This window comes from Muntiacus reevesi, chromosome 4, assembly GCF_963930625.1.
Source record: "Muntiacus reevesi chromosome 4, mMunRee1.1, whole genome shotgun sequence".
In the NCBI taxonomy this organism is placed as follows: Eukaryota; Metazoa; Chordata; class Mammalia; order Artiodactyla; family Cervidae; genus Muntiacus; species Muntiacus reevesi.
In genome coordinates, this window is record NC_089252.1 from 76,165,956 (window position 1) to 76,181,005 (window position 15,050).

A 15,050-nucleotide genomic window follows, 5' to 3' on the forward strand; every position below is an offset into this window, starting at 1 on the left:
TTTCCAGGAGAAATATCAATAACCTCAGATATGCAGATGACACCACTCTTATGGCAGAAAGTGAAAAGAACTAAAGAGCATCTTGATGAAAGTGAAAGAGGAGAGTGACAAAGTTGGCTTAAAAAAAAAAAAAGTTGGCTTAAAGCTCAACATTCAGAAAACTAAGATCATGGCACCTGGTCCCATCACTTCATGGCAAATAGATGGGGAAACAGTGGAAACAGTGGCAGATTTTATTTTTGGGGGGCTCCAAAATCACTGCAGATGGTGATTGCAGCCATGAAATTAAAAGACACTTACTCCTTGGAAGGAAAGTTATGACCAACCTAGACAGCATATTAAAAAGCAGAGATGCTACTTTGCCAACAAAGGTCCATCTAGTCAAGGCTATGGTTTTTCCAGTAGTCATGTATGGATGACTATTGAGTGAAAATTGAGTGCCAAAGAATTGATGCTTTTGAACTATGGTGTTGGAAAAGACTTTTGAAAGTTCCTTGGACTGCAAAGAGATCCAACCCAGTCCATCCTAAAGGAGATCAGTCCTGAGTGTTCACTGGAAGGACTGATGCTGAAGCTGAAACTCCAATACTTTGGCCACCTGATGGGAAGAACTGACTCATTGGAAAAGACCCTGATGCTTGGAAAGATTGAAGGTGGGAGGAAAAGGGGATGACAAAGGATGAGATGGTTGGATGGCATCACCAACTCGATGGACATGAGTTTGGGCAAACTCCGGGAGTTGGTGATGGACAGGCAAGCCTGGTGTGCTGCAGTCCATGGGGTCACAAAGAGTTGGACACAACTGAGCAACTGAACTGAACTGAATGAAGTGATAAAAGTACATCTTTCAGCTTGTACCCTTAGAAGGGAAGAAAAGTCCCCACCCCTTTCTGCTGCCTGGAATATGGAAAAGAGGAGCTGGAGTGAGTATCTCAAACCACAAGCTGGAAACCATATGTTCAGGATAGCAGGATAAGGTAGAATAAAAGCTTGAATCCCTGACACTGTGGATCCACCCTATCAGCCTTTTTGCCCACACACACACTACTAATGGAGATAAACCTTCTAGTTTAACCCTTTGTTGTTTTGGCCTTTCTTATAGGAGCCAGGGCTTCTCTGGTACCTCATCTGGTAAATTATCTGTCTGCAATGCAGGAGATCTGGGTTCAATCCCTGGGTTGGGGAGATCCCCTGGAGGAGGGCATGGCAACTCACTCCTGTATTCTTGCCTGGAGAATCCCCATGGACAGAGGAGCCTGGCGGGCTAAGGTCCATAGAGTTGCAAAGAGTCAGAAAAGACTGAGTGACGAAGCACAACACATAAGAGTCAGATCAATATAATAATGTTAGATGTGGCAAGGACCCAGATATGGCAGGCTGGAAAGCTATTACTCTCATTATACCAAAGCAAAACTGTCACCTGTGACCCTCAGAAGGCAGTCCATGTGCTAAGAAATCCTGTTAACTCTAAATGGAGAAGCTGAAAATGTCCTGAGGGTTGGTGTATGTAGCTTCTTTTTCAAGAGACCTCCAACAAAGGGAGAAGAACTCCCATGGAGCCAGACCATGTTAAAGTGGAGATGAAAATGATGATGTGGCCTCTAGCAGAAAATCCAAGTTGACCAAGAACCACGTCCCATGTCAGGGGTCCCAAAGGGAAAGTCCCAGCAGGAGGTGATAGCAGGGCCCCAACCCTTCTAATCCTCACTCCACAATTCTCAGTCCACCACTATCTGCCAGACACAGAGCCCAGAAGCAAGAGTCAAAAGAACACTTCTGTCCCATCCAAGTTACTGTTTCAGGTGGCCTCAGGGGAGGCTCCAGGTGTGCACCTTAAATTAGGAGGAGGTGGGGGTGGGGCAGGCTGAATACATAGGCCACTGAGTTAAAAATCAAACCTTTCCAGGCTAAGAACTAAGCTATCTAGGCTGTATCATTAGCTGTGGTTATCACATACAGAACTGATTAGAAGCCAAGAGATCAGAAATTTCTAGCATTTTAAGGGAAATGTACTGCCAAAGAAACCACAAGCCTGGTGTGACAAAAGCTGGTTATTATTTGACCCCACAGCTTCCCTGAGGCCCCTAAACCACTTCTCCCCAGCAGGAAGGGAGCTGTAAAGCCCATGTAACCCCCTATGAAGGCAGCCTCTCCAGTTCCCACTTCTGATGAGACTGCAGGGAGCTGGGAGCAGAGAAGCTCCGCCAATACCTACCCCCCCACCCCTCAAAACAGGGTCAGAAATCACAGAACCAGGTGCTGGAACAGCAGTTCTTAAACCTTTATCTACTCCGGCAGCTGAGGTAAGGCCCAAGAACCTGCATTTCTAACAAGTTCCCAGGGGATGCTGAGGCTTAGAAGTCTAAGGAATGCACTTTAAGAATCACTGGTCAACTAAGAAGAACAAGGGGCTACAGATGTACCAAGCAAAGGGCTCACTCCCCTTGCCGGAAGAGAGTCCCCTGGGGAAAGGGTGAGCACGTTGTGTTTGTGGGAAGAAGGATACATACAGATGTTTGGGAGGCCCAAAGCAAAGGGCCAAAGGAAGCCAGCTGTCCCTCCAATACATACCCCTCGTCGTCTAGAGTAATAGACACTTCAGTTGTGCACACAGGCTCCCAGCTACACACCACATTTCCCCGCTTCCCTTGCAGCTGCGTGTGATCAAGTGACCAACCCTGGCCAATGGCCCGTGAAGGGAGGTTACACTGCAGTTCCCAGGGAACCGTGCCTTTCTTGTTGGCTGGAAGGCATGTGTGGAGGCACAGTGTCTTTTTTAAGTCTTATTTAAGTCACTGTAGTCTGCCCTTAGTAACAGCAATGAACCTGGGATGCTAATATAGGAAACTACCAAGAAACAGCTAAAGGAGTAAAACAGGTCAACAATGGCAAGCAGATTTGCCAGAAAAAGGAATGGTAAGGCCTCTGTACTAGTTTATTCTAATTCTTACAACATTAAATGTCTGACAATTGAATATTAATGCTCTTGGCAATTAAGGCTGAGAAAATATCAAGGAACAGAGCCCCACACACTCAGCTCTTTACACAATGGGACCAGCAGCCCCTTGAAGGACATGATTTCAAGAGACAGGACACACATGTGGCCCCCCATGAGCCCCACACTCAGCCTTTTGGTTCAGGTACAACCTTCGGAAGGTCTCTGCTAAGTACAAATACATTACCTAGTTTTCCAGTTCTGTTTTACTCAAACCTAGTCTTAAAGTTCTCTGAAAAGTGGTGGGCAGAAGTCAGGTTCTCAAACCACTATGGGCAGCTGAGCAAGCTCATAAACAATCTTCAGCAAGTAAATGCAAAGCAAGGTTTAACTAATGCTACAATTGGGGTCTCCCAGGTGGCACAGTGGTAAAGAATCCACCTGCCCATGCAAGAGACGCAGGTTCAATCCCTGGGTCGAGAAGATTCCCTGGAGAAGGAAATGACAACCAGTATTCTTGCCTTGGAAATCCCATGAACAGACGAGCCTGGTGGGCTACAGTCCATGGGATCGCACAGAGTTCCATTGGGTGTGTGGACTAAACAAAAACAATGTTACAATTAGGGAAGGGAAAACTGATCTAATTGGCTGGAATAACAGAAATTTAATATGCCTCACTCATGCCTTTTGTATTCAATTTCAAAAAATGACCAATTTCCCTAATTTAAAAAAAAAAAAAACACAAAAAAAGCAGAAAAACAAAACCCCAAAAACCCCCAAGATACAGAAAGGGGAAGTGTATTGCCTGAGGACTGAAAGCAATAGTGAAAACACAACCGAAATCCCAAAACAAGTCTCTCTTCCTCAGGCAATTTTAATCAGCAGAGCTGAGGAGGACTGGAGAACACAGGCAGACTCTCACAGTCCTGAGAGGCTACAGGCAGTTGGAACAGGGAAGTGGGGAAGGAAGTAAAGTTCTAGGAAGAAGGGCTGACAGATAAATATTAGTTTCCTGGAAGACCAAACACTGCGTGCAGTGAGGTTCCCATGAAAAAAGCTAAGAATGAGGACTCTGATCCCGACGCGCCTGGGTGTGACCAGCCCTGCGCCCTTGGGGGAGGCTCTGAGCCATTCCTGACCTCACTGTCCTCTCGGCGGGAGAAGGGGCTCCTTAGAGCACCCACCTCGAGGGGGTTCTGGGAGGAGCCACGTGCAGCGCCTGGCACCTCAAAAGTGCCCAGTCAGTGTCAGCTTCAGAGGGTCACATTGCAGTGAGTGTGTTTCTCTGAATCTGACATTAAGCTGTGTGTTGACCTCAAATTGTTAAGAATATGTTCAAGATTAGTCAACAGTCAGGTTCTGACGTCAATGGCAAGCTGGTGTGTCCAATGAGAGATGTGTCTCACTTCCTGGTACATGTCTGCCCCTAGGCCTCCAGACACCCCTGCAGCATCCCGGTACCCTAAACCAGTGTCCTCCCCGAAGTGGCCTGAGCGGGGGGTCCCTCCATTCTGGCTGACATGACCCAACAACAGCTTTCCTGCTCCACTCTGCAGTCCCCTCTCTCCACAACTCTCTCTCTTTTTTTCCCCCTCTCTTTCTTTTTAGCATCCTTGGACAGACACAAATTTCCTCACCTCTTTTTGAACCCATTTAGAGTTTATCACTAATTCTATCAAAACATGAAAAACATGTGAAAGCATGTCTACTCAACTCAGAGTGTGCCACATGTCAGGTTCTGGGGCTGCAGACAAGCCAGAGAGGGATCTGCAAGCAGCTACACAGGACAGGTGCTGGTCACGCCAACCACTGTGTGTCTCCACCTATCGGCCACCCTGATGGCTCCTGATTTATCTCTGAGGATGGAGGCCTCTAAGCCCCCGCTCCTCCTCCTGGAAGCCCCCCCTGATTCCAGAAGGCAGGTGCTGAACTGAGGTCTGTTGGTTCAGTCCGGTTATTCCCAGCTCAGGAACCCCAGACAGGACAATTCCAGAGCCCACAGGGTGTCCCACAGGCCTGTGGGGCTCTGCATGCCCTGCTGTCTGCCTCTCACACCAGCTTTATGCTAGTTCCTTCAACACCCCCGGACCTTCGCACAGGCTGTTCCCTCTCCCCTGGGCTCTCTTACTCCAACTCCTCTCATGGGTGCCCTTCTTTTCACTCCTCCAACTTCACCTTCTCAGATGGGCCTTTCATGACCACCATGTTCTAGAAGGCTCCCGACTTAGTCACTCCCTCCATTATTTTTACCTGTTTTCCCATCTGCCATGTCCCCATCACCATGCTCTCCATGAGAGCAGTGACCTGTTGCTTTCCCACCTGTATTCCAGGACCTCGGACAGCACCAGGCCCTGGGCAGGGGCTCAGTAAGTACCTGTGGGAGGCCTGGCCCACTGTCCCACATGGAAAGGGTCTCTTTGGGAACATAGGGCTGGGGGGCCCAGGTGTAGATAAGCAGGCCCCCTCATCCCCCTGCCTCTGAGCACTGGCTGAACACCAGGCCCTTGACATATTCTATTTCTTCAGTTTCACTGATACCCTTCAAGGTAGGGAGGTTATTATTTATTACCTGTTAATATATTCCCACCATGGCCATATCTGTAGGGGAGCAGTTTGTAACACTGTTACTGAATTCAACAAAACTTAAAATATACAACGCAGCCATTCCAATGTTGGGAAAATCATCCCACAACTAGATTCACATGTGTGCAAATGGGGTGTGTGTCCCACACTGTACACAATAGGCAACTGCTAGAAGCAACCTGAACACCTATCAATAAATCACCATACATCTGTCATAGGAATACAATGTCACTGCTGACAGAAGATCTCAACATGAAACAACCTGGAAGATCAACTGCCAGGTGAAAACAAAGGGGACATCTGAGTGCATGGTGTTCTCTCTACCATCTGTATTAAAAGTGTTGCAGATACATATAAACATTTGCCTAGAAAATTTCTAGGAAAATAGACAAGAAATTGTAACTAGTAGTTACTTCTTGGGATGCCAAATTGGGAAACAGGATGAGGATATAAATAATTTTTACTGCTGACTTTCTTGAATTGTTATGTTATAGCTGTTTTTAAATTTCTGTTTATTTTTGGAACAGAGAACCAACATGTAAAAGGTGCAAGGAGACTGTCAATAAAAAATCAGTAAAATAAAATCTCCAACACCTGCTTCTGTGGCCACACCATTCCTCTCCCTGGGGGTCGTGACCACTGTTATTAATTTCTTACTGGGGTGGTAAGAAATGTTTTTAAGATCAGGAAAGCTTTCAAGGCCAGCAAGCGCAGCTCCCGCTGGCCGCGAGGGGCGGTGGGGACTCACAGTTGAGGATGATCTGGGCCGCGCGGTAGAGCTCCAGGTGGCACAGCAGGTCCAGGAGCTGCTGGACGGTGGCCTGCCGCATGCCCCACCACCACAGGAGCTCCCGTGTGATGCTCACGCCCTGGGCCCGCTCCATGGACTTGATCTTCCGCAGCTGGGTCAGGTCTGTGATCACGTAGGAGGCTAGAAGGTAAGCACGAGAAAATACTTAAGAGTCAGAAGGGCAGTCCCTCCACCAGAGGGTCCCCATGCTGGCCCCCGGCTCCATCCATCACCAAACTGTCTGCCCTTCACTCCACCTGAAATTCCACCAGGAGTTGGGCTCCACCGCAGCCCAAGTCATCATTCAATACTGTCAGGACCAGCATGCTCACACTTGAGTGTAAATGGCACCCTGGGCGGCCACGCAAGACTTAGGAGAAAGACCACTGGACAAGCGGGTCAGGGGCCTTGAGCTTTAGCTGCTTACTTGCTATGGGCAAGACACTTCCCCAGGGGGATGGGATCCTCGGTTTCCTCAAGTGCAACAGAAGGTAAAAGAACTTTGCCTGTCTTTCCTTCTAAACAGAAGCCCCATGTAGGCACTGTTAGAGCCTCAGAACAGAGAAGACGGCCTGGCATAGAGTGAGGGCAGGGCCAGGACCAAAAGGTGCTCACTCTTAGGGCTGGTCCTGCACCTGAAGCAGCCGGAGAGTAGATGTCTCCTATAGTTTTGCCCTGGGCATCCCATTCTGCTCACCTAAGTCCCAGCCCTGGCAGGGGGAACTGAATGAATGAATCAATGAATCCACAGTCCGCCATCCTCGCAGAACTGTTACAAGGAGCAAGAGAGCCATGGATCTACAAACACTCTGCCAACCCTGAAGCAGTGTACAATTTACAGGGGGCTACTGTCTACAGTGGGCTTCCCTGGTGGCTCAGCGGTAAAGAATTCACCTGCAATGCAGGAGATGCAGGAGACTTGGCTTAGATCCCTGGGTCAGGAAGATCCCCTGGAGGAGGGCATGGCAACCAACTCCAGTATTCTTGCCTGGGAAGTCCTATGGATGGAAGAGCCTGGTGGGCCACAGTCCACGCAAAGAGTTGGACATGACTAAAGCGATGGAGCACGCACGCACTGTCTACAATACTAAAACTAATGCATTCCTTCTTTTCATTTTCTATTATAAAGGTAATGGTTGTTTGCTAAAGAAAACTTGGAAAACACAGGGGCAAAAAAGCTAATAAATGACACAGCATCCCACTAAGATACTTTCCATTTCTGAGACTGTCCCCTTCAAAACACACAGGGGTGCTTCTGGATGCAGTTGCTGCCAGACTGTAAGAAACAATGTGTATCTAGACCTCATTTACTAACACTATACCGTAAGTATTTTTCAAATTGGTTACAAGCACTTCATATTTAGCATTTTTGAATGGTCACATAGTATTCTGCTGAGTTTTCTGAAGTGAGGGAGGCACCTGTTTATTTTTAAACTAGGACTAAAACAATCAGACTTCAGTTTCAGGATTTCAGAAATCATGGTGCAGATATCTATGTGAACATCAAGTCATACATTCATTCGACAAAATATTATTGAGCTCCAGGCCTGCGACAAGCTCCAGAGAAACAGTGGTAAGTCAACCCAAAGTCCACAGAGCTTTTCTGTTTGAAAATAAGCAAACATAAGTGAACTGAGTGGGGAAGAGCAAGACAAGAGATCAGGATTACGTAATGATGGGGTTCGAATGCCAGGCTACAGTCTGAACCTGATCCTAAGAGTCACGGACACCAGGACACTATGAAACACCTCAGAAGCAGGGAGGGACATGATCCTATTATACAGTCCCAGTTCCTCTGGAGGAATGGGGAAGGTTGTGACAGCCTCCCACAGAGAGAAAGCCTCTGGGAGAAGTGCCTGGTTAGAGATGGAAAGTTCTTGAGTTGCAACCTTAGTCACTGGAAACCCCAGGCCAGATTCCTGGTCCGTGGGATGTGATGTCAGCAGGGTCAGGGGCTGCTTCTAGTGGCAGAGAGAAAAGAGTGGAGGGAAGAGGAAGGAACCCCTCTTCCCAGCCCTCCGTGCACACAAGCTCTGTCCACAGGTTCACCTCCCACTCTCTGGAGGCAGCATGATGTCATGGGAAGAACAGAAGCCACCCCCAGGGCTCCACTGCGGCCGCCCTCACTCCTGTGGGCTCCACTTTCCTCACAGGCAACGTGGGAGGAAGAGGGTTTAAACCCGGAGCTGCCCTGCAGTGTGGACACTGTAGCTCTGCGAAAGTGACATCTCTCACAGCATTGACCTGTCAGCATTTAACAAGACCCTGAAGCCAGGGTCAAGACAAGATAGAGATCTTAGCGGGGTGAGTCACTGATAAGTGTCCTGCTGAGTCCTTGGCTCTTTGCCCAACACTCACAAGCAGTACCTGGTTATTACATGTGGAACATGTGGAAACTGGGAGAAAATCAAAGCGCCTGTGATCACCCCACTTGGAAGACCCCAAGGAAATCACTGGTTATACTCTTGTCAGCTCTTCTATCAGAAATAAAAATAACGCGCTTATGTCAGCAGGCGGGATGTTACAATCACAGGCTCACGGACCAGACTTTGGATTCTTTTCTTTTCTTTTCTTTTTTAACATTTATTTGGCTGCACCAAGTCTTAGTTGCGGCTCTCAGGGTTTTTAGTGGTGGCATGTGGGATATAGTTTCCTGACCAGGGATCGAACCCAGGTCCCCCACATTGAGAGCACAGAGTCTTAATCACTGGACCACCAAAGAAGTCCTCAGACTTTGGATTCTGAGGCCTGAGTTCAGATATTCTCTGTGCTACTTATTTGCAGTGTGCTTAGGGAACGCGCCCCCTCACCTCCCCAGTGCCCCAGTCTCCTCATTTTCAAATGAGGCAAACAATGCCACCTGCTTTCAGCAGTTGTTGCAAGGATTAGATTAGTTATACATATAGGATAACATACCTGTGATATAAATGCTTGCTGTAATTGGTAAGCCATCTATACTTTATGAAAACCTTTATGAAAGTCCTGCAGGACACAGCAGAAAACCTTGCCCATCTTCAAAGCTCTCTGGGGCAGGGAGGGAACAGTCTCCTGAAATGATCCGCCCTTGGATGAAGTGTTCCTTGTCTGGACTAACCAGACTCCTTCCTGATTGAGGGAAAGGGAGAGTGTCTTGCCCTCTAAGACTCTCAGCAACTCATCCCCATTTTACAGATGAGGAAACTAAAGGCTCAGAGAGAGGCGCTCACTTGCCGAAGTCACACGGCTGGGCAGGGACAAAGCAGGGCTGCCCACAAAGGCCGGGATGTGCATGAGAGAGGAAGGGGAGCCATCCAACAAAGGAATCCCTGCCCCAGCACCCCGTGAAACACACCTGGGATGGGTGAAACTGTGAGAAGCCTGTCTTCCCCCAAGGGGAAACAGTGCAGTCACAATCACAGGGAAACAAACAGGAGGCAAACATGTTATCTGCCAAAATGGTCAAATTCAAAGAGTTTGCATATTTGTGACTGTATGATTTTTTAATCACTTTATAGATTTTTCCACCTCCACTCCCCAGTATCACAATCTGCCCTAAGGAATGATCGCTTCTAAAACAACTGGCATTATCTCTATTAGTAAAAAGCTAGAATGCCATTAAAGAAAAAAAAAAAAGAATAAATTGTGGAATTTGCAGTAAGGTCTTTCAACCCCAACAACAAAAAAAGATACTCGCAGAAGCCAAGACTCTTCAGGGCTGGAAGGACAATCACAATTACTTGTGCTGAACAGAAAACCATGAAGCACTGCCTTGGCAAGGAGCAGCGCTACCTGGGGGGCATGGCTGGCTCCCAGCCCAGTGGCCTCTGACTCAGCACAGACAGCTGGCTGACCGCGGGCTCCAGGTCATCTTGTGTCCTCACCATTCCCACATCCTTCAGCCCATCCTTCACTCAAGTGGTACAGAGTGTGCATTGGCTGGCCACTGAGAATACAGAAGCAAACTAGATAGGTGATGTCCCTGCCCTTATGGCGCTTACATTCCCTGGGGACAGACAAACATAGACAAGTAAGGAACAAGGACATCGCATGTTAAGAGAAATGAAGAAAATAAAACATAGAGATGAGATAAAAAAAAAAAAAAAGAAAGGGGGACAGGGTCAGCTTCTCAAACAAGGTGTCGTATGAACTGAGAACTGAAAGACTATGCCCCCCAAAGATGTCAGTGTCCTAAACCCCAAAACCTGTGGATATGGCACCTTACATGACAAATGGGACTTTGCAGATCGCATTAAGTTAAGGGCTTTGAGATAAGATTATCCTGGATCATTTGAGTGAGCCCGAGAGTCCTTATACGAGGGAGGCAGGAATGTCTGATTCAGAGAAGACTACAGAAGCAGAGGTCAGAGAGAGTTGAAGGTGCTACCCTGTTGTCTTTGACAGAGGAAGAGGGGCCACAGGTCAAGGGGTGCAGGCAGCCTCTAGAAGCTGGTAAAAGCAAGGAAATAGATTCTCCTCTAGAGCCTCTGCAAGGACAGCTGCGCTGCCAACACCTTGATTCTAGGCCTTCTGACCTCCAGAACTGTAACACAATAAAGGCTGTTTTTAAACCATTAAATTGCGATAATTTGTTACAGCAGCAATACAGGTCTAATAGAGACTAGAAAACCAGCCATGGGGAAGATGGGGGAAGAATGTCCCAGACCGAGGGAACAGCAAGCACGAAGGCCCTGAGTCTGGACCAAGGAGGCTAGCATAGCTGGAGCAGGGTGAGCAAGAGCTGGGTGTGGGAGGAGAGTCACACAAATCAGTGGGGCTCATGTTGTCCCAGATGAGGTGGGCCTGGTGAGGAATTTGGATTATAACCTAAATCACAATGGGAAGCCTCTGAGGACCTTGAGCAATACTGGTGTCTCCAGAGTCCAAGGGGTCAGAGGATGTACAAATGCACATGAAGAGACACCCAATATCATTAGTCATTATGGAAATGCAAACCAAAACCACAGCAAGAAATCACTTCATACCTCCTCGAATGGCTCCTCAGATGGCTAGAAACTCAGAAAGACAGATAGGAACAAGTGCTTGGATGGAGGGGGACATGGAGAAATTGGGACCCTCATACACAGCTGGTGGGAATGTAAAATGGTAAATGCATTTCCGAAAACAGTGTAACACTTCCTCAAAGTGTTAAACATAGTTACGCTGTGACTCAGTAATTCCACTCCTAGGTATCTACCCAAGGGAAATGAAAACATACAGCCCCGCAAAGACGGACACAAATGTACACTGAAGGATTATTCATAATAGCCAAACAGTGGAAAGAACCCCAAATGTCCATCAGCTGTCAGATGAATAAATAAAATGAAGTACCTCCATACAATGGTATGTTATTCAGTAACAAATAAAAAGAAATTAAGCACTGATACACACTAAAATATGGATGAACCATGGAAAGGTGCTAAATAAGTCAGTCACAAGGGAGTACATACTTTATGATTTAGTCCATTTATATGAAATGTACAAAATAAGAAATGCCTAAAGCTGGGGTGAAACAGGAGATGTGTTTGGGAGTGTTGGGGAGACTGTTGAGGGGTATAGGGTTTCTTTCTGGGGTAATTAAAATGTTCTAAGATTGATATGGAAATGGATATACAACTTTGCATATACTAGATGTCATTGGATTGTACACTTTAAATGTGTGAACTGCATGGCAGGTGAATTATACCTCAATGAAGTTGTGCTGCCTTTTTTTTTTTTTAATCATCATATATGGAGAACAGGCTTGTTGCCAAGAGGGAGGTGGATGGGGGAAGGATGGATCGGGAGTTTAGGATGAGCAGATGCAAAATGTTATATATTGAATGGATAAACACCAAGGTCCTACTTTACAGCACAGAGAACTGTATCCTATACCCGGTAATAAACCACAATGGAAAATAATTTTTTAAAATATAGAGACATATATAACTGAGTCAGTTTGCTTTACAGCAGAAGTTACAACACTGTATATCAACTATACTTCAATTAAAAAATTTTTTTAGTTTAAAAAAAAAAGAGGAAGAACTTCACAGGAGTGCCTTCTAAATTAATATCCTAGAAACAAAAGTTGTTCTGGCCTTCATAACTAAGGCCAATATGGAAAAAACTAGAGAGAGTCTCTTCCATAAAGTGTTTGTCCACTACCCAGGAAACAATCAAAAATAGTTAAGTCACAGATCATTTGAGCAAAGGGTCACAGTGTGGTCTAGAAAATCAGATGGTAACAGACTTCTCAGAGATGCCCTGATGTGTTACCAAGGGACTGCTTCTGCAGGGAGGAAACGGGAGGCTGAGGGCCTGGGAGGGGAAAGATACCACTTTCCAGGGGCCTGATTTGTTCATTAAACCTAGTACATCTGCTATTTTTTTCCACTAAACAGTTAATAAGAATGCACACTGAAATAAAAATCGAAGTCTGTGTTCCTAAGGAATACTGCTTGGCAAGGAGAAATAATTGTGATACAGTGTAAGTGAAAAAATTAGGCTAGTAGAATGTACAAAATTATATGATTTTTGAAAAATGTATATTCATAAATAAATATGCTTAGGGAAAAAAAAGACTAGAAGGTATAAGACACCTAGCACTCTGCTGGAACATGGTGAGAAGCCAATTCATGTTACCGGCTGTTGTTGTTGTTATTATTATTGTCGGCACCCAAATGATAGGAATGGTATCACTGAGTGGCAGAGTTTGAGCTAATCTTTGTTTTCCTCAGTATTTTGCAATAAGCATGTATTATTTTTGTAACTGGTTTAAAGCAGGATTTCTGAACCTTAGCACTACTGACACTTCAGGCTGGATAGTTGTTTGAGGAGGGGGCTGTTTTGTGCATGGTAGGACAATTAGCAACATCCTTGGCTTCCCTGGCGGCTCAGATGGTTAAGAATCTGCCTGCAATGCAGAAGGCTTGGGTTCAACCCCTGGGTTGGGAAGATACCCTAGAGAAGGAAATGGCAACCCACTCCAGTATTCTTGCCTGGAGAATTCCATGGACAGACAAGCCTGGCTGCAGTCCATGGTGTCGTGAAGAGTCAGACATGAATGAGCTACTGATACACTTGGCATCTACTCACTATATCCCCCAAGCTGTGACAACCAAAAATGTCTCCAGACAATAGAAATGTTCCCTAAAGGGGTCAAAATTGCCCCTGGTTGAGAACTTCTAGTTTTATATATATATATATTATATAAATATATACAAATATATATATATATATATAAAATTTCCTCAAACTGGACGGATAACAACATGCATGTTCATTTTATTATTATTCTTTCCACCATACATATTACATTCTTTGTTCAACTGGTATATATCATAATCTCAGGTTTTTAAAAATACAGATATTACCTTTCAAATAAAGTGGCACCAGTTGCATGGTTTAAAAAAAAAACAAACTAAGAATGGTCATTGTTAACACTTCCTTAATACTTACAAGAACTTCTGACACACAGGTGTCAAGAGCTTTTTATATAATTTTCATTCCTCACAACCACCTCCAGTTTACAGATTAAGAAACAAGGTTAAGCAACTTGCCCAAAGTCACCAGTTGGATGTGCTGGAGCCTGGGGAACAGACCTCTGTTTGGGCGCCTGAGGGCCACATGCTCAGCAAGCCCCCAGATGCCAAGCCCTCAGTCAATCACCAGGCGCAAACAAAGAAAATACACCAAGGAGTTAAGGATGTCCTGGCGGAGCCAACTCCGCCACTTAGGAACTGCGTGACACAAGTGACTCTCACAAGGGGCTGCCCGCACCAGTGACTCTACCTCTAAATCCTTTTCTCGGTCTGTAAGATGCGGTGAGAGAAATGTGCACTTTACGGCTGTTGTGGGAATTAAATGAGGTAATCCGCGTCAGGTGCTCGCGTCAGGGCCGGCACACAGTAAGCACCAGTCACTGCTGACAGCAACACTTCTCAGCTTTACCGTAAACAGCGAAGCGCAGCCGGTCATTACTTAGCGACAGACTGAGTAAGAGCAGAAATCGTCTGAGATCACCTCACACCTTCCAGATCACCAACAGAAAAGGGGCAGCGCCTGCCCAAGGATACACAGGCGGCCCGGGCCCAGGAAAGCAGCACAGAGAGCCCCTGACATCAAGGACCACGGTAGACACGCGGGGAGGGGGCTTAGTGGGGGTCGCAGGAAGGACCACTCACCGAACTGCATCCAGTCCCACTCGCTCAGCGTGTCCATGTTGCGGCACAGGTCGTCCAGCACCCAGGAGGGCAGCTGGTAGATGTAGCAGGACATGGCCAGGCTCTGCGGGCTGGCGGGCAGGCGGGCTGACAACTGAGGTCGACGCACGCAGGACTCGGCTTCTGTACCCGCCGGCCGGGGGGTCCACCCACCGCGGGCCGCCGGGAAGTGGGCGGGGCCGCCTGTGTGCGACCGCCCCCTGGCGGACACCGGGGGCGCGACGCCTCCCGGCCGGCTTGACCAGTGGCTGAGAAACCAAGTCGGTCAGAGCCAGAGAAACAGGCCCACAGGAGAGAGGAAACACCTTTAAGACCACACGGGAATTCAGTGGTGATCCCAAGAGACCTTCTGACTCCACCTCCAGGGCTTCAGCCCCTCAGTCACATTCGACTTATTCAAGAGAGTCTATTAATAAGCTGCTATTACTTGGGCACTGTTCTAGGTGTTGGAGATGCAAAAGTGCAGAAAACTTACAAAAGTCCCTGTTTTCATGGAACTTACAGTCTACACGGGGGTGGGAGTGGGTGGAGGAAACTAGCAATAAATAAAACAGTACTGAAGAAA

At 46.8% G+C, this 15,050-nt stretch overlaps 1 protein-coding gene across 1 annotated transcript in view; it reads right to left on the reverse strand.

The window, feature by feature from the left end:
• Positions 1-14,605, reverse strand: part of IRAK2 (interleukin 1 receptor associated kinase 2) — a 53,283-nt gene extending 38,678 nt beyond the window's left edge. The window contains exons 1-2 of the mRNA XM_065933166.1: positions 14,447-14,605; positions 6,267-6,449 (exon numbers count right to left, since the gene is read on the reverse strand). Coding sequence (XP_065789238.1) covers positions 6,267-6,449; positions 14,447-14,540 — 277 coding nt within the window. The 5' untranslated portion in view covers positions 14,541-14,605. The remainder of the gene's footprint in view (positions 1-6,266; positions 6,450-14,446) is intronic.
• Between the last annotated feature and the right edge of the window lie 445 nt (positions 14,606-15,050).